The sequence below is a fragment of the Bombina bombina genome, chromosome 10, assembly GCF_027579735.1.
Source record: "Bombina bombina isolate aBomBom1 chromosome 10, aBomBom1.pri, whole genome shotgun sequence".
NCBI lineage: Eukaryota > Metazoa > Chordata > Amphibia > Anura > Bombinatoridae > Bombina > Bombina bombina.
In genome coordinates, this window is record NC_069508.1 from 192,272,140 (window position 1) to 192,297,241 (window position 25,102).

Genomic DNA, 25,102 nt, shown 5'->3' on the forward strand with positions numbered 1-25,102 from the left:
AGTTTGGGGAATATCTGAGATGAGGGAAGACTTTTAATACTTTGTATGTGGGATGTTACGGATTTGATTCAGTGGAGTTGATTTTCTAACCATTATTTTTAAAACTTTCAAATAAAAATCCGGCTAAAAAAAACATTTCTTAACTTAATGTCAGAACAACAGATACACACAAATAAATCATATTAACATGTGTCAGAGAAACTGTGACTTATAATGCCGTCACTTACTTTCCCAGGGTATTATTCACCCCAGGATCTCATATTTTTTCAGATCTGTATCCATGAATTGTATTATTCTGGCAACAGTTGTGTATATGTCATGCTAATAAAGTATTTCTCAGTTTGAACTTGCTCATTCATGGGATGTTTCCAAACTGCAGAGAAAATTAAACTTAACAAAGATCAAACTGAAAGAAAAACATGAGACAACGTGAAATCTTAAAACTCAAACTGAAATTAAATCAGTAATACAGAAATAATGAAAAATGAAGATGTGACATAGCCCCCCCACCCACCCACCCTTCTCTCCATCAATCTATTCATATTCATAATACGAAGTCTTTCTTAGTGAATTTATTTTTTCAGGCTATTTACAATTTCAGCCTTTAACAGTTTCTAGGATATTTAAAGGAACAGTATAGACTATTTTTCATATAACTGCATGTAATAGACACTACTATAAAGAATAATATGGACAAATACTGATCTAAATATCCAGTATAAAACCTTTTAAAAACTTATTAGAAGCTCCCAATTTAGCACTGTTGATGAGGTTAGGCTGGGGCACCCACTGAAATGGGCTGAGAAAGTCGAAAGAGCAGATACTCCCCCTCCCCTGCATGTGAAAAGACCCATTGCACAAACAGGAGCAGGCAGAAATCTGTAGACATCAGTATACATATAAAACTTTAGGGCTTGGTTTGGAGTCTGAATATCAGCATAATGTTATTTAAAAATAAGCAAAACTATATATTGTTACGAAAACACTACCAGATGGGCTTTATAAATAGATAATCTACAAAACATTGATGTAAAGAGAAACCTAGTGTACAATGTCCCTTTAGATATGTTCTCCGGGAACTATAGACAATATTCAAGATGAGACCTAACTAGAGATCTATAAAGTAGTACTAAAAACTATTGTTTTTTCTGATACCAATACCTTCTATACAAACAAGCATCCTAATTATTAAAACCAAAGCTATCCAACAGGGCGCGATGAGCATCGGACTGTTGTTAACTAGTAGTCATCGATCTTGCGTCTATTCAGCTTTTTACCAACTTTAGTTATACCTTGTCACTAAACGCCGCCACTATACTAAAATGTTTAACCTCTATCCCGCCGCTCCCGGACCCCGCTGCCACTAAATAAAGTTATTAACCCCTATCCCGTCGCTCCCGGACCCCTCCGCCACTAAATAAAGTTATTAACCCCTATCCCGCCGCTCCCCGACCCCGCCGCAACCTAAATAGAAGTATTAACTCCTATTCCGTTGCTCCCGGACCCCATTGCCACTAAGTAAATGTATTAACCCCTAAACCTCTGGCCTCCCACATCACTACCACTAACTAAGTCTATTAACCCCTAAACCGCCAGCCCCCCACATCGCCATAAACTAAATTAAGCTATTAACCCCTAAACCTAACAACCAGCTAACTTTAAATTAAAATGACAACATCCCTATTTTAATATAAATTTAAACTTAGCTGTTTAGGGGTTAATAGGTTTAGTTAGTGGTAGTGATGTGGGAGGCCAGAGGTTTAGGGGTTAATACGTTTACTTAGTGGCAGCGGGGTCCGGGAGCAGCGGAATAGGGGTTAATACTTCTATTTAGGTGTCGGCGGGGTCGGGGAGCGGTGGAATAGGGTTTAATAACATTATGTAGGTAGCGGCAATGTCGGGGCGGCAGATTAGGGGTGTTTAGACTCGGGGCTTATGTTAGGGTGTTAGGTGTAAACGTAACTGGTTTTCTACCATATAAATCAATGGGATATCTGGCATCATCGAACATAAGCTTTCGCTGCTTTTAGACTCCCATTAATTCCTATGGCATCCGCGGCCTCCAGAGTGGGGGATTGAAAACCAGGTACGCTGAGCCGTAATAGCCGCGAGAGTACCTGTTAACTATTTGATAACTTTGGACATCTGTAATGACGTAAGCATTGATCTGTGTCGGATTGAGACCGGCGGATTGTATGTTACGTCACATATTTCAACTTTTGCCAGTCTATAGGCTTTGATAACTAGGTCGGATCAAGCTCGCAACAATTCCAGCGTATTTGCGGTTGACGACTTGATAGATATCCCCCATAGTGCTCGATTTTGCATTTCCTTTCACTTTAATGGTGAGTAAAATAAAAAAGTATTAAAAAGACACTAGATACATGTTATGCACCTCCCTCTAATCACCGGTGCTGCCATTATGGAACCTAAGTTACACTGTAGGTATCTAAAGCAGAGTCGCTGCACGTGTTAAAAACAGATCAGCACTGAAATGTAGTGAAAGCGAGATTACAACATGATGGTAGCAGCCATGACTAGAGGGAGATGGGAATAACCCTAATACTATGGGGCCCATTTATCAAGCTCTGTATGGAGCTTGAAGGGCCGTGTTTCTGGCGAGCCTTCAGACTCGCCAGAAACACCAGTTATCTAAAGACCGCTGCTCCATAACCTGTCCACCTGCTCTGAGGAGGCAGACAGACATCGCGTGAAATCAACACGATCAAATACGATCGGGTTGATTGACGCCCCCTGCTAGCGGCCGATTGGCCATGAATCTGCATAGGGCGGCATTGCACCAGCAGTTCACAAGAGCTGCTGGTGCAATGCTGAATGCGGAGAGCGTATTGCTCTCCGCATTCAGCGATGTATGTCGGACAGACATTTCATAAATAGGCCCCTATGCGTATCAAATGCATTTAGTGGTTAATATCCCTTTAACCCCTTAACAACACAGAGGTACCATGTACATCATGTGTCATTAAGGTTTTTTTGGCCCTGAATAGCGCTATTGAACCATGCCTCACTCCCGGAGGCATTGGACTATAGCACGGTCTCACATCTGTCGGTGAGTACAGCGCAATACGCAATTTAACAGCTGTCACACAGGGTACATTAGCTGTTGTTAACGGGTTAATAGGGTTTCCTGAAGAATTAGAGATATATACAGGCAATACAGCCATTCAGATAATGGATCACTCACCTCATGGACTTCAATATGAAGCTATAGATTATGTAATAGAAGAACATGATCTGTGTTACAGAATCCACAGCCTGCAGGACTAGAGGGCAAGTGGGCAAAAGTGAACATTAGACTTTAAAGGGACACTAAACCCACTATCTTTCGTGATTCAGATAGAGTAGCAATTTTAAGAAACTTTCTAATTTACTCCTATTTTCAAAATTTCTTTGTTCTTTTGCTATCTTTATTTGAAAAAGAAGTCATCTAAGCTAAAGGAGCCAGCCAATTTCTGGTTCAAAACCCTGGACAGCGCCTGTTTAATGGTGGGTGAATTTAGCCACAAATCAGCAAGCACAACCCAGGTTGTGAACCAAAAATGAGCTGGCTTCTAAGCTTACATTCTTGCTTTTCAAATAAAGATAGCAAGAGAATGAAGAACATTTGATAATAGCAGTAAATTAGAAAGTTGCTTGAAATTACTTCTCTATCTGAATCATGAAAGAAAAAAATTGGGTTTAGTGTCCATTTTAACTTAAAAAAAAATTCATGGATTAGAGACTGGAAAACAAAATGGAAGTTACCTGACTTTTCACAGTGCTGCCCATGCCATCCCGAGGGGCACACACAGCCACTAAACCTATTACACGAGCCGCCACTTTCACATTCACACTGAAGTGCACAGTTTGCTCCATATGTGCCGGAGGGACAAGCTGTAAATAAATCACAAAAACAAAATGTAATTATATACCGGTAAGTGTTATCTAAACAATCAGCTTACACAGAGGAGAGAACAAGATATTATCGCTCTCCATTTACACACTAGTAAGGGTACAGGCCTGGGATGCAAGTCTAGAACTGATAACGTCGTCCTTGCGCAAATAACAACGCTCTATCAGGTATTATAAGGTGCCAGTTCCTAGACAGACTGATTTGCTGCTTAGAAGTCCTGTGCAATGGGATGTGAATACTTCGGACATTTTGAGAACCTTGGAGAGCCAGTATGTCACCTTTAACCAAAACGGTTTGATTTTTGGACACGCCCAGAAACAAGTAGGTTTGCTGCCGAGCAGATGGGAAGTATAAGGGATGAGAGAGGCACAAAGCACAAAAGAAAAGTGAGCAGAGGAGATTCCCAGAATCAGAAGAATAAGTTGGAAGTAGATAATACACCCCCATATCTATATTTGCCGTTGCTACAGGAGTTAGCCAGTTTACTCTTGAATTTCTGGCCTGTCTATACACCACTTGACAGTGCTTTTTTAAATGTGAGTGCATAATATTCACCTTTATATATTCCACCAATATTTGGAATATATTAGGCTATGGGCATCTTATTTTCTGTTTATTTATAGGTATTATAAGTTGTTGGTAAAAATGTTTAACCACAAACCAACAATAAAAGTATTCAGAGGGGAGATTTGGCATTAGATTGATATTGAACAATTTGATGTAACAGACTAAATATCTTTATGGGAAGACGGATGGTCATTATATTTGAAAACATTGACTCCTTTTAAAATATGGATTATTCTAAAGATAATCAATGGGGTAGAGAATGTCAATGGGGTAGATTTATTAAAGGGACACTGTACCCCAAAATTTTCTTTCGTGATTCAGATTGATAATGAAATTTTAAACAACATTCTAATTTACTCCTATTATAACATTTTCTTCTTTCTCTTGGTATCTTTATTTGAAATGTAAGAATGTAAGTTTAGATGCCGGCCCATTTTTGGTGAACAACCTGGGTTGTCCTTGCTGATTGGTGGATAAGTTCATCCACCAATAAAAAAAGTGCTGTCCAGAGTACTGAAACAAAAAAAAAGCTTAGATGCCTTCTTTTTCAAATAATGATAGCAAGAGAACGAAGATAAATTGATAATAAGAGTAAATTAGAAAGTTGCTTAAAATTGGATGCTCTTTCTGAAATACAAAATAAATTTTTGGGTACAGTGTCCCTTTAAGCAGTGGATGCTGCATCCTACCACCATCGTTTCAGACTCGTAAGTTAAGAAGCAGCGGTCGTAAGATCCTTAACTTCCACCTTTTAGGTGGCGGACTGAAATCATCTGCATCTGATCGGGATGATTGATGGCCCCTGCTAGAGACTGATGGCCTCTGGTGGACAGCATTGCACAAGCATTTCACTAGAAATGCTTGTGCAATGATAAATGCCAACAGCGTATATAACAATGATTGTAGAAAGCACTCTCTGTAACCAAGGCCTTAATAGTTTCATTGTGGGATTAGAGCAACATATTTATATTTTGTTTTACTAAAGCAAGAAATGGATATGCACAACAATGTTACCGTTGTAAAAAAAAAGTCTATATCTTTAAAATATGATCATTTGAAAGTGGTTAAAAATAGTTTTCATTTGATCAAAGCACTTGAATTTTAAATGTCTGAAAATCATTAGAAATGTACCTTGAAAAGCATTGGAATACAGCTGCAATCTATCCTCATGCAAGGTATAGGAGGTGTTATTGCAGGTTGAATGCTAAACAAGTTTTAAATGGAGCGGAATTGCTTTGAATTTGAAAACCCAGAGAAAGGTCATGCAAAAAACGTAGTATTGATGGTTTACTGTGTAAACTGTATAGAATATAGATCTGCAAATTCTTTGTACCTGTTTGGCAATCCGGCCCAGTCCAGCCACTGCCACATGAACAGCCATATGGGTCTGGAAGGCAGAAAGTCCAACCCTTGCAGCCATGTTCTTTTTTACATGTCTCCTGGCAGTTTCTGCCAAAATTTCCTTCTCTGCAAGCTGCAAAAAGATTATAATATATAATATTGTATGAATGCGCCATATCAGTTATAGGATTCATTATCTTAAAGGGACAGTCTACTTGATAGTATAATTTGTTTAACAAGATATATAACTCTACCCATTTCCAGCTTTGCACAACAAACATTGTTATATTAATATACTTTATAACCTCTAAGATTGTCTGTTTGTAAGCCCCTACAGGCTGCCTCTTATCTCAGTGCTTTTTATAAGCGTTTTACAATTTTGCACAGCAGCTAGACAGCGCTAGTTAATGTGGGCCATATAGATAACATTGTGCTCTCCCCCATGGAGAATGATAATGGGTTCACAAGAACCAGTATTTATTGGCTACAATACAATATTGTAAAAAGCTAAAAAAAAAAACTGAGATAAGGGGCAGTCTGCAGAGGCTTAGATACAGGGTAATCACAGAGGTAAAAAGTGTATTAATATAACTGAGATAAGGGGGCAGTCTGCAGAGGGTTAGATACAAGGTAATCACAGGTGTAAAAAGTATATTAATATAACTGAGATAAGGGGCAGTCTGCAAAGGCTTAGATACAGGGTAATCGCAGAGGTAAAAAGTATATTAATATAACTGAGATACGGGGCAGTCTGCAGAGGCTTAGATACAGGCTAATCACAGAGGTAAAAAGTATATTAATATAACTGAGATAAGGTGCAGTCTGCAGAGGCTTAGATACAGGGTAATCACAGAGGTAAAAAGTATATTAATATAACTGAGATAAGGGGCAGTCTGCAGAGGCTTAGATACAAGGTAATCACAAAGGTAAAAAGTATATTAATATAACTGTGTTGGTTATGCAAAACTGTGGAATGGGTAATAAAGGGATTATCTATCTTTTTAAACAATAACAATTCTATGGTAGACTGTCCCTTTAAATGTTATACAGTATGGATGCAAGCTGTGTAATGGGAAATGTTTTATTATATTTAATGGACATAAAACATTATGAATACTTTGTCATTATTTGCCTTTCTCCAGACGCTATGTAAAAATAATAAATTACAGCTCTGTGCGTGCTAACAGGAGGAGGTGAATTATCTATTACGCATGTACGGAAAACATTATTCTTTATTGCTGGCCTTGTAAATGGTGCTTGATGGGAATTTGCAAAAAATAAACTGGCTATAAATATCCATTGTATAGTTAGGACACAAAGGGTTGCACCGGTGAAGACAGTGCCATAACTTCTACACATTCATTTATGTGCTTACTCCTATATGGCCGGGTAATTGTGTATAGGGAAATATAGGCCTGAAATACAAGGAAACTGCTGAAGCTTTGTAAAAAGTGAAAGCCAGTGGCAGTAGTGTATCATGCTATAAAGTTAGCTGATAAAAAACAATTTGAACCTAATGTATTTCAGTGATCTTATGACGCAGTCCGTCAGTATCCCTTACAAAGAAAAAGCCCTAATTGTGTTTAGTCATTTCTGTTACATCAGGTAGCTCCCACAATGCACCTTTTTCACAGCGAGTTCCCATAAACCCAGGAGCACAAATACACTCTCCGCTGATGTCGTGACATATCCCACCATTGAGACAATCAAGGCAATCCTTCTGACATGATGGTCCCCACTTCTTGTCTGGACACCCTAAACAAAGAAAAATAAGCTCAATGTCACTTGATGTGCGGCAGAACAATTGAAATGATATTGTTCTTTACACAGTTTTAAAGAAACAGTAAACACTAAAATGTGCTATAATTAAAGCAGGCACGCTTATGTACAACTGTCTCTCAAAGCAACATAAACATGCAAAATAATATTCTGAGTTAGAACAATTTAGTATTAAAGTATTGCTCTCCACAAAAAGTTTAAAAAGTGATGGTAAATCCTAATGTTTCAAAAACTCTAGGATTTACCAGCACTAAAAATAATGGTGACTTTCATTCACAGTTTTTTAAAACACTGTGTAAAAGTTACCTTTATTTTGCTGCGGCTTCACTACTGACCTAAGAGCCGCTGGTCTCCCGACCCACAGCACATTTTAATGATGTTTCCACCTCTTAGCCAAGTATGCAAGTATGCTATTATGGCTATAATCACCTCAGTGAAAAAAGTTGCATTCTGCCTCTTCTAAGCATGGGCAAGAAACTGACTTCCTGTCTTTCTAGTGTTCACTAAATAGAAAACTAGCTTATGTTACTCTAGAAGATTTATGACATCAAGCTAGATATGCTTTCCTGTAAAGATCCCAGCACCCTTGTTTGGCTGTGACAGGAAGTAATAAACACTGTACAAATTAAGTTATAATAAATAAAGCGTAAAATCCTTTTAAAATGAATAATGCATAGTGCAATCTTTCTATTAAGTTTAACCCACCACTTAGTGCTTTTTTTACAACAATGAAACAGAGTGTTTTATATCCCTTTAAAGGCAGCTCTAGAGCAGCAATGCACTACTGTGAGCTAGCTGTACACATCTGGTGAGCCAATGACAAGAGGCATATATGTGTAGCCACTAATCACGAGCTAGCTCCCAGTAGTTCTCCTGAGCCTATTTTCAACAAAAGAAACCACAAGAACAAAACAAATTTGATAATCTAGTAAAATGAAAAGTCTATTAATATTACATGCTCTATCTAAACCATGACAGTTTAATTTTGACTTGCACGTGCCTTTAAAGTGATGGTAAACCTTAAAGGGACACTAAACCCAATTTCAGATAGAGCATTCAATTTTAAGCAACTTTCTAATTTACTCCTATTATCAATTTTTCTTCATTCTCTTGCTATCTTTATTTAAAAATCAGGAATGTGATGCATAGGAGCCGGCACATTTTTGGTTGAGAACCTGTCTTATGCTTGCTTATTGGTGGGCAAATGTATCCACCAATAAGCAAGGGCTATCCATGGTGCTGAACCTAAAATGGGCTGGCTACTAAGATTTACATTCCTGCTTTTAAAATAAAGATAGCAAGAGAACAAAGAAAAATTGATAATAGGAGTAAATTAGAATGTTGCTTAAAATGTCATGCTCTATCTGAATCATGAAAAAAATTTTTTGGGTTCAGTGTCCCTTTAACTAATCAAATGCCATATATGTAATCTTTGCCATTAAAAAAGTATGTGTATACCGTTTCTTGTTTTTAATCCATCTGTGAAAGGGTTAAATTAGTGAATATAGCAATGCTTTTATTGCAATGTTATGCCGGCCTACTTGGATGACAATTTTTAATGACTATTCCAGTGAACATCCAATCAATATTTGTGTCATATGGCATTCTTGAAGTCCAGCCCCTTTAAAGCCCTTAGAAAGCCTATGTAGAGAGTGTGTGGGACTGCTCTATACATCACAGCCCAGCCAAAAGGGAAAATGAAGGGGGGGGGGCAGACAATATCAATTATGATTATAAATCTTTTATTATAAAATATTTAAACAGTTTAAAAAAAATTAATTATGTGGTTTTACTTGGAAAATAATATATCATTGCAACATTCCTATAGTCTGACATTTACCGACACTGACTGATAAGCAGCACTCCTTCTGCTTTAATGCTGTACAGTGACATCCCTAGCAAATATGTGATTTTTTTTTGTTCTCAGCATAAGGGCCATAGCCTTATAAAAAAAAAAAAATTAAATGCACCCTGAGTGGCACAGGCCTTATGAAGAAGCACAGAAGTTTATCTAGCTTGTGTTCTGTCTTAGTTGAGTGTGTATCTCCCTAAGTGTCAAAGCGGAAACCAAATGTGGGCTTCTTCAACACGTGCCCTAGAGAGATTCAACTACACCTCACTGATGAGTCCCAAAGAAGGCTAAAATTTACGTCTGGGGTTTATTGGTTTCTCATGCTCAGAGAAGAATTGCCTGGTATTTTGGTGCTGGGCTGTTATTGGGCAGGATCAGACTGATATGCTACAGGATATTTTTTCTATGTGAAATGCATTGTGTGTTAAAAGAGGTGCTGTTGCATATAAGTTTTTCTAGCTTTTGTTCTGTCTCAGTTGAGTGTGTGTCTCTATTTTCTTGTTTGTATACAAATTGCTCTTGGATCTCCCTAAGAGTAATGGGGGAAACCAGACGTGGACTTCTTGCACACGTGCCCTAGAGAGATTCAACAGCACCTCACTGATGAGGCCCAAAGAAGGCTGAAATGTATGCCTGGGGTTTGTTGTTTCTCTTGTTCAGAGAAGAATTGTCTGGTATTGCAGCAATGGGCTGTCATAGGCAAGGTAAGACTGATATGCTACAGGATATTTTTCTCTGTGAGAGGCATAGTGTGCTAAAAGAGACTGTACCCTGAGTGCCACTGACCTTGTGAACAAGCACAGAAGTTTTTCTAGCTTTTGTTCTGTCTCAGTTAAATGTATCTCACTATTTTATTGTTTTATTATGTATACAATGTTGAGAGTGCCGCGGTGGGTGGAGCCAGTCACAAGATTAAACACTTTCTGTGTTCCTATTTGCCTTTCACTCCCAACTGGTACAACAGGTAAAAAACGGTATCTACTGTAAACAAGATACAATGAACCTGGTTCTGTAGTTTTACATGCAAAGTTTATTTTTATTGTACTTCAACATTATAAGAAATACACTTCAGTAAGTCACCAGTCTCATGCTAAAAGGACATAGAAATTCAAAATGAAAATGCTCTCATGTTAAGGCGTTTTATTACTGCAAGCGTATAATAAAGGCTTTACTTCAGTTTTCAGCAAATGTATAGAAAGAGACAGGGGCATATTTTTAAAAGTACCAGTTGCAAGTTCTATTAAAATTAATAGCTGTTTCTATTAAAAAGGGACATAAAACCCAATATTTCTTGCATAATTCAGATAAAACATAAAATTTAAAAAAAAACTTTCCAATTTACTTCTATTATCAAATTTTCTTCGTTCTCTTGTTACCTTTACTGAAAAGCAGGAGCATAAGCTCATAAGTGTGCACATTACTGCAGCACTAAATATCAGGGGGTTTGCAAAATGTTATACATTTGCAAGGGCACTAGATGGCAGCACTTTTTCTGACCATTTACTGCTCCGGGCATGTTCTCACTACCTACCTAGGTATCTCTTCAACAAAGAATACCATAAGTACAAAGCAAATTTGGTAATATAAGAAAGTTAGAATCTTTTTGATAATTGTGTGCTCTGTCTGAATTACAAAAGAAAAAATGAGGGCTTCATGTTGCATTCTAATGGGACTTGTTTCCATTGAGCCGTAATTAGGTTTGCGCGAGTTCGTAAACCAATAAATATGCTGCCAGAAGCAATTTAGTTTATCGACTGCTTCCGATGGCGTTTTATACTACGTATTTTTGTGTCCCATAGAAAGTATAAGAAGCCATTAAGCTTTAAAGAGCGTTAAGTTCTAAATTTTGCAAATAACACAAGTGTTTCAATGTAAAAAACAATTGTAATATGTAATATTTATTGTTGTCCCATGTATAGGAATATCAGTAAGTATTTACATATACAAATATATGCAAGCACATATCTACAGAATTCCAACTAGACCTATGCCTAGGGCAGCAATACATATTACATAAATTTATAAAGTGGAAAATATTATTATAATAAAAAGTAGCATTTGCTTATAGTTAAAAAAATGTATTATAAATAAGTGTATCTTTTTTGTTTCTCTTTAGAGGTGATCACTGGTAAGGAGTGCAGACATTAAATGTACATTTTATAGTGTAAAGTCGGGTTACCATAGAAACTTACTTGATTTTTAAGAAATCCGACATTGGATGGAAACGTTAACACCTACACACAGGTGTAAGCCACAAAAGCTAACAGCTGGGACCATCACAATTTATGGCATGTATTGTAATTTAGGCTATAATTAGGGACAAGATATGTAATCACACCAATTTCTGTAGCCTGTTAACCTAAAAATAATAATAATAATTATTATTATTATTAATATTATCAGGTATTTGTAGAGCGCCAACAGATTCCGCAGCGCTACTATAGGCTACAGCCCCTTTATTATTGCTTTTGTGTAAACATTTCATAAAACACACACAAAAGTGATTGTTTCTTTGCTGACCTCTGACAATGAGTCTGAAGAAGGCATTGAACAGAGGGCTGGAGTCCATAAAGCCTGCACTATATACTCCTGCGTTATTCACTTTGACATCTTCGAAATACAGTCGAGCAATATCATCAGACATATCCTCCTTGTAAGTTGTTTGGTAAAAGGTACCTGAAATAAGAACAATTGGGAGCAAGATATTAGTATCATCCCAACATGGGTTTGTATGTGTGTGTGTGCACGTGTGATTGTATAGAGTCTGCATGCATGCATATGGTTTTTGTGTGAGACTGTGTTTTTGTGTGTGTATATAGTGTGTGTGAGTCTGTTCTGTATGGTGTTTGTGTGTGAGAGAGAGACAGCGTTTATATGCTTGTTGTGTGCGTGTTTAATGTGTTTGTGTATAGTGTGTGTTTAATGTGTGGGGGTGAGATAGTGTGTGTATATGTGTATGTGTGTGTGACTGCATGAGTGACAGAGAGACACTGTGCGTGTTTATATGTGTCTGTAGTGTTACTGTATGTGTGATTTTTTGTCTTTGTGTGTGTCATTGTACATATCTGTGTTTGTATGTGTGTGTGAGTGCATGTGCAACAGAGACACTGTGCATGTGTTTATATGTGTCTAACTATGTGTGTGCTTTTGTACATATGTGTGTTTATATGTTTGTGATTGTGTATAAAGTGTGTGTGTGTGAGTGCACGGTTTACAGACAGAGAAACTGTGCATGTGTCTGTATATTTGTCTGTAACTGAGTGTGTGGTTTTTGTCTGTATGTGTGTGACTGTACACATGTGTGCTTGTATGTTTGTGTGTAGTGCACTTGTGTATAGAGTGTGTGTTTATTTGTACTGTGTGTGTATGTGTTTGAGTGCTTGAGTGAATATAAATATTTCCCATTCCAAACAAGAATATGTTCTATTTATTCATTAATACATATTTCTATATATATAATGGTATTTTGCACAAATATATATTTAAACCTATATATAGATAATTAGATATAGGTATAGATATATACAGATGTATATAGGAATAACTATTTTACAATACATAGAACATATTGTGACATGTGCAGAACATTGTAATGTCAAATATTTACAGTAAATACACAATTAAAACATTTATTAAATATGAATATTGCATATATTTGCTTTTTCATGTTTTCATCTACTTTACTGCAAACGACTCCAATGCACACACACACACATATATATATACAGGGAGTGCAGAATTATTAGGCAAATTAGTATTTTGACCACATCATCCTCTTTACGCATGTTGTCTTACTCCAAGCTGTATAGGCTCGAAAGCCTACTACCAATTAAGCATATTAGGTGATGTGCATCTCTGTAATGAGAAGGGGTGTGGTCTAATGACATCAACACCCTATATCAGGTGTGCATAATTATTAGGCAACTTCCTTTCCTTTGGCAAAATGGGTCAAAAGAAGGACTTGACAGGCTCAGAAAAGTCAAAAATAGTGAGATATCTTGCAGAGGGATGCAGCATTCTTAAAATTGCAAAGCTTCTGAAGCGTGATCATCGAACAATCAAGCGTTTCATTCAAAATAGTCAACAGGGTCGCAAGAAGCGTGTGGAAAAACCAAGGCGCAAAATAACTGCCCATGAACTGAGAAAAGTCAAGCGTGCAGCTGCCAAGATGCCACTTGCCACCAGTTTGGCCATATTTCAGAGCTGCAACATCACTGGAGTGCCCAAAAGCACAAGGTGTGCAATACTCAGAGACATAGCCAAGGTAAGAAAGGCTGAAAGACGACCGCCACTGAACAAGACACACAAGCTGAAACGTCAAGACTGGGCCAAGAAATATCTCAAGACTGATTTTTCTAAGGTTTTATGGACTGATGAAATGAGAGTGAGTCTTGATGGGCCAGATGGATGGGCCCGTGGCTGGATTGGTAAAGGGCAGAGAGCTCCAGTCCGACTCAGACACCAGCAAGGTGGAGGTGGAGTACTGGTTTGGGCTGGTATCATCAAAGATGAGCTTGTGGGGCCTTTTCGGGTTGAGGATGGAGTCAAGCTCAACTCCCAGTCCTACTGCCAGTTTCTGGAAGACACCTTCTTCAAGCAGTGGTACAGGAAGAAGTCTGCATCCTTCAAGAAAAACATGATTTTCATGCAGGACAATGCTCCATCACACGCGTCCAAGTACTCCACAGTGTGGCTGGCAAGAAAGGGTATAAAAGAAGAAAATCTAATGACATGGCCTCCTTGTTCACCTGATCTGAACACCATTGAGAACCTGTGGTCCATCATCAAATGTGAGATTTACAAGGAGGGAAAACAGTACACCTCTCTGAACAGTGTCTGGGAGGCTGTGGTTGCTGCTGCACGCAATGTTGATGGTGAACAGATCAAAACACTGACAGAATCCATGGATGGCAGGCTTTTGAGTGTCCTTGCAAAGAAAGGTGGCTATATTGGTCACTGATTTGTTTTTGTTTTGTTTTTGAATGTCAGAAATGTATATTTGTGAATGTTGAGATGTTGTATTGGTTTCACTGCTAAAAATAAATAATTGAAATGGGTATATATTTGTTTTTTGTTAAGTTGCCTAATAATTATGCACAGTAATAGTCACCTGCACACACAGATATCCCCCTAAAATAGCTATAACTAAAACAAACTAAAAACTACTTCCAAAACTATTCAGCTTTGATATTAATGAGTTTTTTGGGTTCATTGAGAACATGGTTGTTGTTCAATAATAAAATTAATCCTCAAAAATACAACTTGCCTAATAATTATGCACTCCCTGTATATATATATATATATATATATATATATATATATATATATATATATGTGTGTGTGTGTGTGTGTGCAGTATATATGTGTGTGTGTGTGTACAGTATATATATGTGTGTGTGTACAGTATATATGTGTGTGTGTGTGTGTGTGTGTGTACAGTATATATATGTGTGTGTGTACAGTATATATATGTGTGTGTGTACAGTATATATATATGTGTGTGTGTGTACAGTATATATGTGTGTGTGTGTGTGTGTGTGTACAGTATATATATGTGTGTGTGTGTGTACAGTATATATGTGTGTGTGTGTACAGTATATATATATGTGTGTGTGTGTGTGTGTGTACAGTATATATATATATGTGTGTGTGTGTGTGTACAGTATATATGTGTGTGTGTGTGTGTGTGTGTGTGTGTACAGTATATATATGTGTGTGTGTGTGTACAGTATATATGTGTGTGTGTGTACAGTATATATATGTGTGTGTGTGTGTGTGTACAGTATATATATGTGTGTGTGTGTGTGTACAGTATATATGTGTATATATGTCTGTAAGGACATATATACACATAAATACATAAGTACACACATATATACAGTACATACATATTTACACATGTATACACATGTATCTCTATGTTAAAGCCCTTTGCAATCAGAGACCTCATATCTTTGAGCCCTTATAACTTTTTATGCAATATTTTTTTAAATAATTTGTATTAGTGTTATTATGAGTGTAACTGTACTTTGTAATGTATTTTTGATGTGTTTTGTGACAGTTTTTTGTTTTGCGAACAGAGCTCTGAGGACATGGCATTCATTCTAGCGTAAATCCCGACTGCGCTCACACATTCGCGCTTACTCTCAACTTGATAATATGAGGACAACACCCAACGTGCGCAAACAGCTGAGATAATCCCTTTTTTGCTCACGTGTAACTGTTAGCATGCCACTCGGGTTTACATCTCCACAACATTAATGTTTTCAGCACCAATGCAAAGACAACCTTAAAGGGACAAGTCTTTTTAGAAAAAACACAGATACAAATGCTTATTTGCATGCTGAGAGTGGACATCACGAGAAATGGATCAGAAATATCCCATTCGGGCAATTCCAGAGAGTTAGGAGGAATTGCACGAATGTGGAGACTTTCGATCAAGAATCAGTAATCCTAAAGGAACGTTTTCTCAGCAAAGGCTATGACCCTTCTCTAGTGCAAAAAGCCTATACTAGAGCAAGGTGTCTGAACAGGACTGATTCACTACAAAATAAAACAAAAAAAAGATAAAGAAATAACACGAGGTGATCAACCGTTGTTTATTACTAAATATAATAGATCGTCTCGTCAAATTGAGAACGTTTTTAAGAAACACTGGTCTATCTTACTACAGGATCCAATACTCAAAACAGTACTAGCTGATAAACCACAAGTAATCTTTAGAAAAAAAACAGCATTTGAAAAATATTCTAGCACTTAGTAAGTTGAGGGAGGATTTCAAGCAGGGAAACTGGCTGCAAAAAAGAACAAAAGGTTTTTTATAAATGGGGCAGAAAAGGTTGTCTGAGCTGCAAACATATAGATAGAGAAAAACAAAATGTTGTTTCCTTGAGGAATAACAGAGTGTACGATATTAAAAGCTCCATAAACTGTAAAACTACTCATGTGTTGTATCATCTATCATGCTCGTGTGCAAAGATATACATTGGGAGAACCAAACAGAGTCTAAAAACCCGCTTTCAAGAACAACTAGTAAATATAGAAAAGGGAATTCTCACACATGGGGTCTCAGCCCATTTTACTAAGGTAGACAATCAAGACCCAAGTAGTCTAAAAGGTAAAGGCGTTCCCCACTCATTCATATAGACGGTTCCTAGAAACAGTGGGCATACCTCTGACAAAGTAGGAAGTCACCTACCCACCATCTACGTGTCACCCACAGCTGTTTGACCATCCATCCGGAGTTCTTTTGAACGGCTGTGAGTTACCTTGTGACGCCTCTTTTATTGCTTAATAGCATGTTATGTTTCGCCAGTGCTTGTGGGACTTTGTATAACTATATCTACGAATTGCAAAGGCCCAGCTGAGACAATCCTAGTCTGGATATCTGGACTTTTGGAATTGAGGAGAACCGTTCTGGGACACTACATTAGATACTGCAACAGAGCCGTGAGAATCACTGATGTTTCATTTATTTTATATGCTGTTATCATACCTCATAATTGTTTGAGGTTTGAACATGTGAGTGTTCATTTGTCTTGTTTGATTTAATAAATATTTGTCGCTTTTAAAATTTACTACTCTTAGAGGAGTGTGCGCCCTTGTACTCCCTTCTTGTTTTTACTTAGTTTGATCCAGTTGCCTGGACCGTGCTATCAAGGGGCTGCAACTTACTCTGTGATTCCTGTATCTTAAAGGGATATCATCTTATTGGGAGAACTCATCCCTCGGACCCATATGAATATTTCATACACATCCTTTATTATAAGGGTTTAACATATTGATTTACCTACATTTTTCTAACGATTTTATATATTTTTTTATTTTGTTTTATTTTATTTTATTTTATTTTATTTAGGGCGCTCCTTTTTTGTATATTTTTTGTTTTAAAGGGACAGTAAACCTATTTTTTCCTACAATGTATTTGTCTCATGTAGTTAAGGATGCCAGCTGTGACTGGGCACTGATAGGTGGGATCACCCAATGTCCCCAATGTCCCCCCAAAAGCTCATTTTTAGGCCCCACCCTTGATCATTTTATCTCCTTGGTTGCCAGTAACACACATGTAGTAGAGCTTTGACCCCCCTCGGCTGCCAGTGACACACACAAACACACACAGCAATGATTTAATACCCCATGACTGCCTGTAATACTTATTTGTAATGCAGAGAGACATAGAAAGCCCTTTACATTTAACTGACACTAATGGGGCTTTAAAAATACTGGACATTTAAGATCCCATGTTTTTTGTATACATTTTACTGGACAGCCTGCTAAAATACTGGACTTTACTGTTAAATACTGGACACCTGGCAACCCATCATGTTGTGTTTTTTATTACCGTAGGCTAAATCACTTTGTGAATACCTTTTTGTTTATAACTCGCTGCACTAGCTTTAGTAGCAATGCTCACATCCCTGCCCCACTGGCTGCATTGTGCGAGTCACAGGTTATAGACGCACTGAAGTGCTGAGCTTACCGTTGGATTTCCACATAATGTCACTTTGTTTAGAATGTAATATCTTCGCCTTCAGCTGTGCATTCTGTTTGACACTAACGGTCACTGTCACTTGGACTGGATATAGATGAGCTGTGGGAACAAATTAGGGAATTGTATTAAATATTTAATCTTACAACAAAATGAAAACATTAAATCAGAATCTTAAATATACACAAGCAAGGTTAGTAACAGCCTTCACATTGTGACAAATTGTGCATATTATCTTGTGGAGAAAAAAGCAGGGACATAAGCTTAGGAGCCAGCCCCTTTCTGGAGCACTAGATGGCAGCAGCTTTGCAAGAATGTTATTTATTTGCAAGAGCACTAGAGGGCAGCAGCTTTGCAAGAATGTTATTTATTTGCAAGAGCACTAGAGGGCAGCAGCTTTGCAAGAATGTTATTTATTTGCAAGAGCACTAGATGGCAGCAGCTTTGCAAGAATGTTATTTATTTGCAAGAGCACTAGAGGGCAGCAGCTTTGCAAGAATGTTATTTATTTGCAAGAGCACTAGATGGCAGCAGCTTTGCAAGAATGTTATTTATTTGCAAGAGCACTAGATGGCAGCAGCTTTGCAAGAATGTTATTTATTTGCAAGAGCACTAGATGGCAGCAGCTTTGCAAGAATGTTATTTATTTGCAAGAGCACTAGAGGGCAGCAGCTTTGCAAGAATGTTATTTATTTGCAAGAGCACTAGAGGGCAGCAGCTTTGCAAGAATGTTATTTATTTGCAAGAGCACTAGAGGGCAGCAGCTTTGCAAGAATGTTATTTATTTGCAAGAGCACTAGAGGGCAGCAGCTTTGCAAGAATGTTATTTATTTGCAAGAGCACTAGAGGGCAGCAGCTTTGCAAGAATGTTATTTATTTGCAAGAGCACTAGAGGGCAGCAGCTTTGCAAGAATGTTATTTATTTGCAAGAGCACTAGAGGGCAGCAGCTTTGCAAGAATGTTATTTATTTGCAAGAGCACTAGAGGGCAGCAGCTTTGCAAGAATGTTATTTATTTGCAAGAGCACTAGAGGGCAGCAGCTTTGCAAGAATGTTATTTATTTGCAAGAGCACTAGAGGGCAGCAGCTTTGCAAGAATGTTATTTATTTGCAAGAGCACTAGAGGGCAGCAGCTTTGCAAGAATGTTATTTATTTGCAAGAGCACTAGAGGGCAGCAGCTTTGCAAGAATGTTATTTATTTGCAAGAGCACTAGAGGGCAGCAGCTTTGCAAGAATGTTATTTATTTGCAAGAGCACTAGAGGGCAGCAGCTTTGCAAGAATGTTATTTATTTGCAAGAGCACTAGAGGGCAGCACTATTTCCTACCATGTAGTGCTCCAGATGCCTACCCGGGTATTGAGTGTCTCAGTGGTTAGATTACATACCAGTTGTATACTAAGCAGCTAATTGAAACAACAAAGAAATCTATTAAAGTCTAGGGAGATTTCTTGTTGTTAAGATGAGTTGATAAGTTTACACTGTTATATTATCAAATGCTCATTTATCTGGCCCTCCATGCCTATATAGCCCTTCCAGTGGAGACTAGATGAAACACTACTATCAGACCCCTGAGTTAAATTAAATGTTGAGCGGACACTTCAGGAATACTTAAAGGGGCAGTAAAGTCAAAATTAAACTTTCATGATTCAGATAGAGGATGCAGTTTTAAACAACTTTCCAATTTACTTTTGTTATCCAATTTGCTTTGTTCTCTTGGTATCTTTGATTGAAGAGTAAAACTAGGTAGGCTCATAATAGCTCAGGAGAGTGCACAAGTCCTTAGTACTCTATCGGCTAGATTTAGAGTTCGGCGGTAAAAGGGCTGTTAACGCTCCGCGGGTTTTTTTCTGGCCGCACCATAAATTTAACTCTGGTATCGAGAGTTCAAACAAATGCTGCGTTAGGCTCCAAAAAAGGAGCGTAGAGCATTTTTACCGCAAATGCAACTCTCGATACCAGAGTTGCTTACGGACGCGGCCGGCCTCAAAAACGTGCTCGTGCACGATTCTCCCATAGGAAACAATGGGGCTGTTTGAGCTGAAAAAAAACCTAACACCTGCAAAAAAGCAGCGTTCAGCTCCTAACGCAGCCCCATTGTTTCCTATGGGGAAACACTTCCTACGTCTGCACCTAACACCCTAACATGTACCCCGAGTCTAAACACCCCTAGCCTTACACTTATTAACCCCTAATCTGCCGCCCCCGCTATCGCTGACCCCTGCATTACACTTTTAACCCCTAATCTGCCGCTCCGTAAACCGCCGCCACCTACATTATCCCTATGTACCCCTAATCTGCTGCCCTAACATCGCCGACCCCTATGTTATATTTATTAACCCCTAATCTGCCCCCCACAACGTCGCCGACACCTACCTACACTTATTAACCCCTAATCTGCCGACCGGACCTGAGCGCTACTATAATAAAGTTATTAACCCCTAATCCGCCTCACTAACCCTATCATAAATAGTATTAACCCCTAATCTGCCCTCCCTAACATCGCCGACACCTACCTTCAATTATTAACCCCTAATCTGCCAACCGGAGCTCACCGCTATTCTAATAAATGTATTAACCCCTAAAGCTAAGTCTAACCCTAACACTAACACCCCCCTAAGTTAAATATAATTTTTATCTAACGAAATAAATTAACTCTTATTAAATAAATGATTCCTATTTAAAGCTAAATACTTACCTGTAAAATAAATCCTAATATAGCTACAATATAAATTACATTTATATTATAGCTATTTTAGGATTAATATTTATTTTACAGGTAACTTTGTATTTATTTTAACCAGGTACAATAGCTATTAAATAGTTAAGAACTATTTAATAGTTACCTAGTTAAAATAATTACAAATTTACCTGTAAAATAAATCCTAACCTAAGTTATAATTAAACCTAACACTACCCTATCAATAAAATAATTAAATAAACTACCTACAATTACCTACAATTAACCTAACACTACACTATCAATAAATTAATTAAACACAATTGCTACAAATAAATACAATTAAATAAACTATCTAAAGTACAAAAAATAAAAAAGAACTAAGTTACAGAAAATAAAAAAATATTTACAAACATAAGAAAAATATTACAACAATTTTAAACTAATTACACCTACTCTAAGCCCCCTAATAAAATAACAAAGACCCCCAAAATAAAAAATTCCCTACCCTATTCTAAAATACAAAAATTACAAGCTCTTTTACCTTACCAGCCCTGAACAGGGCCCTTTGCGGGGCATGCCCCAAGAATTTCAGCTCTTTTGCCTGTAAAAAAAAACATACAATACCCCCCCCCAACATTACAACCCACCACCCACATACCCCTAATCTAACCCAAACCCCCCTTAAATAAACCTAACACTAAGCCCCTGATGATCTTCCTACCTTGTCTTCACCATGCCAGGTTCACCGATCCGTCCTGGCTCCAAGATCTTCATCCAACCCAAGCGGGGGCTAGACATCCACTGAAGAAGTCCAGAAGAGGGTCCAAAGTCTTCCTCCTATCCGGCAAGAAGAGGACATCCGGACCGGCAAACATCTTCTCCAAGCGGCATCTTCTATGTTCTTCCATCCGATGACGACCGGCTCCATCTTGAAGACCTCCAGCGCGGATCCATCCTCTTCTTCCGACGACTAGACGACGAATGACGGTTCCTTTAAGGGACGTCATCCAAGATGGCGTCCCTCGAATTCCGATTGGCTGATAGGATTCTATCAGCCAATCGGAATTAAGGTAGGAATTTTCTGATTGGCTGATGGAATCAGCCAATCAGAATCAAGTTCAATCCGATTGGCTGATCCAATCAGCCAATCAGATTGAGCTCGCATTGTATTGGCTGATCGGAACAGCCAATAGATGGAGCCGGTCGTCATCGGATGGAAGAACATAGAAGATGCCGCTTGGAGAAGATGTTTGCCGGTCCGGATGTCCTCTTCTTGCCGGATAGGAGGAAGACTTTGGACCCTCTTCTGGACTTCTTCAGTGGATGTCTAGCCCCCGCTTGGGTTGGATGAAGATCTTGGAGCCAGGACGGATCGGTGAACCTGGCATGGTGAAGACAAGGTAGGAAGATCATCAGGGGCTTAGTGTTAGGTTTATTTAAGGGGGGTTTGGGTTAGATTAGGGGTATGTGGGTGGTGGGTTGTAATGTTGGGGGGGGGGGTATTGTATGTTTTCTTTTACAGGCAAAAGAGCTGAACTTCTTGGGGCATGCCCCGCAAAGGGCCCTGTTCAGGGCTGGTAAGGTAAAAGAGCTTGTAACTTTTTAAATTTAGAATAGGGTAGGGAATTTTTTATTTTGGGGGTCTTTGTTATTTTATTAGGGGGCTTAGAGTAGGTGTAATTAGTTTAAAATTGTTGTAATATTTTTCTTATGTTTGTAAATATTTTTTTATTTTTTGTACTTTAGATAGTTTATTTAATTGTATTTATTTGTAGCAATTGTGTTTAATTAATTTATTGATAGTGTAGTGTTAGGTTAATTGTAGGTAATTGTAAATACAAAGTTACCTGTAAAATAAATATTAATCCTAAAATAGCTATAATATAAATGTAATTTATATTGTAGCTATATTAGGATTTATTTTACAGGTAAGTATTTAGCTTTAAATAGGAATCATTTATTTAATAAGAGTTAATTTATTTCGTTAGATAAAAATTATATTTAACTTAGGGGGGGTGTTAGTGTTAGGGTTAGACTTAGCTTTAGGGGTTAATACATTTATTAGAATAGCGGTGAGCTCCGGTCGGCAGATTAGGGGTTAATAATTGAAGGTAGGTGTCGGCGATGTTAGGGAGGGCAGATTAGGGGTTAATACTATTTATGATAGGGTTAGTGAGGCGGATTAGGGGATAATAACTTTATTATAGTAGCGCTCAGGTCCGCTCGGCAGATTAGGGGTTAATAAGTGTAGGTAGGTGTCGGCGACGTTGTGGGGGGCAGATTAGGGGTTAATAAATATAACATAGGGGTCGGCGATGTTAGGGGCAGAAGATTAGGGGTACATAGGGATAACGTAGGTGGCGGCGATTTGCGGTCGGCAGATTAGGGGTTAATTATTTTAAGTAGCTTGCGGCGACGTTGTGTGGGGCAAGTTAGGGGTTAATAAATATAATATAGGGGTCGGCGGGGTTAGGGGCAGCAGATTAGGGGTACATAAGTATAACGTAGGTGGCGGTCGGCAGATTAGGGGTTAAAAATTTTAATCTAGTGGCGGCGATGTGGGGGGACCTCGGTTTAGGGGTACATAGGTAGTTTATGGGTGTTAGTGTACTTTAGGGTACAGTAGTTAAGAGCTTTATAAACCGGCGTTAGCCAGAAAGCTCTTAACTCCTGCTTTTTTCAGGCGGCTGGAATCTTGTCGTTAGAGCTCTAACGCTCACTGCAGAAACGACTCTAAATACCAGCGTTAGAAAGATCCCATTGAAAAGATAGGCTACGCAAATGGCGTAGGGGGATCTGCGGTATGGAAAAGTCGCGGCTGTAAAGTGAGCGTTAGACCCTTTAATCACTGACTCCAAATACCAGCGGGCGCCCAAAACCAGCGTTAGGAGCCTCTAACGCTGGTTTTGACGGCTACCGCCGAACTCTAAATCTAGGCCTATGGCAGCAGTGTTTTGCAACATTATTTGTATATTTGTTATACAATGTTGCAAAACACTGCTGCCATAGAGTACTAAAGACACATGCACACTCCTGAGCTCTTGTGAGTCTACTTTGTTTTACTCTTCAATAAAAGATACCAAGAAAACAAAGCAAATTGGATAACAAAAGTAAATTGGAAATTTGTTTAAAATTGCATCTAGAACACCTAGAAAACAAAGCTCAAAACAAGAAATGCACTTATTTACTTGTTGTTTCTTTATTTCTTTCCTTTTATTCACTTTTGTAGTTAAATACGTTAAATGTATCCACATAGCTTACTGGGACAATACATAAAACCTGACAACTATATGTCAGATCAGCAGCAATGATCCTGAATGCTCATTGGAATCATTATCTGTACACAACAGTTAAACTTTGAAATGGACTCATAGCCATGCCAGAAAATGGACTCTTTCATACCTCACTTAAATCCAGAACTATAGCCTTGTATTAACAGACTGTCATTACTGTATTATATGCCAATGCAAGCTATAAATAAGAGTCCTGGAAATAGCTGGGCAAGACGTTGCTACCCTACAACTAGTGGACCTATTGTGATGTCACCTTACAACCACTTTACGTTTTGTCCATTGTTTGCTAAGAGTCAGACTGTTCATTATGACATCATAAGTGCAGGCCCGGCGCTTGCATAAAGGCAAGTTAGGCAACCGCCTTAGTGCGACCCAGCAGTGGGGCACAAAATTGGAGAGCGAGCAGTGTTTTTTATTAAAAAAAATATATATGTTTTCCATTTTTCAGTGGCGGAACTTCCAGGGCCCCAAAGGTCGCATAAACCAATCCATTTGCGATCACCGGACCCTGGAGATCCGCCACTTAGGAGGGGCCATCTGGCAGCAGCAGTGCACCGTTTCCCAAACTTTCCCTAAGGTAAGGTGCCACTGCCAACCAGACCAGACCAGCAGTGTTGTGCCGTTCCGGTATACGCTCTGCCCCCTCCTCTCTCAAGCTCTCTACCATAATGCGCGCGCGGCGCTCTGTGTCAGACTCACCCACCCACCAGGTCCATCAGTCATCCTCCCTCCCTGCTAGTCCTCCACCCTAACGCACGCTGTCATCCGCCACTCATCCTGCTTCTTCCATCCCGCCACCCGGCCGGCTTTCACAGACAGTCAATCCCGATTTAGATGCCATAGTTTCCTAATACAACATGTGTGAGGTCGGAGTTCTTGGACTCTCAAATCACCGCTGTGGACATGTACTTCCTGGCGGTAAGTCGTTGACATGGAGAGGAGACCGTTTGTGGTATTTCACCTTCAGCGACAGAAAACTTTCAAATGCCTTGACAAATGTAATGTAAATATTTGTTAACTCTTTCGCTGCTGCATACACAGCAAATGATGCTCATAAACCACCTTTTGTTACCAAAAGCATTAATTGTATTAATAGAGTATTGATTGATATAAATTATATATAATGTTGTAATTATACCTATACGGAATTAAAAATGCAGTAAATAACGTTAATGTTGTGTCTGGGAAT

The 25,102-nt window shown here is 38.5% G+C and overlaps 1 protein-coding gene across 1 annotated transcript in view; it reads right to left on the reverse strand.

Moving 5' to 3' along the window:
• TIE1 (tyrosine kinase with immunoglobulin like and EGF like domains 1) overlaps positions 1-25,102 on the reverse strand; it is a 154,908-nt gene that overhangs the window by 94,397 nt on the left and 35,409 nt on the right. Inside the window, exons 3-7 of the mRNA XM_053693608.1 lie at positions 17,932-18,042; positions 11,973-12,128; positions 7,445-7,576; positions 5,814-5,954; positions 3,766-3,894 (exon numbers count right to left, since the gene is read on the reverse strand). Coding sequence (XP_053549583.1) covers positions 3,766-3,894; positions 5,814-5,954; positions 7,445-7,576; positions 11,973-12,128; positions 17,932-18,042 — 669 coding nt within the window. The remainder of the gene's footprint in view (positions 1-3,765; positions 3,895-5,813; positions 5,955-7,444; positions 7,577-11,972; positions 12,129-17,931; positions 18,043-25,102) is intronic.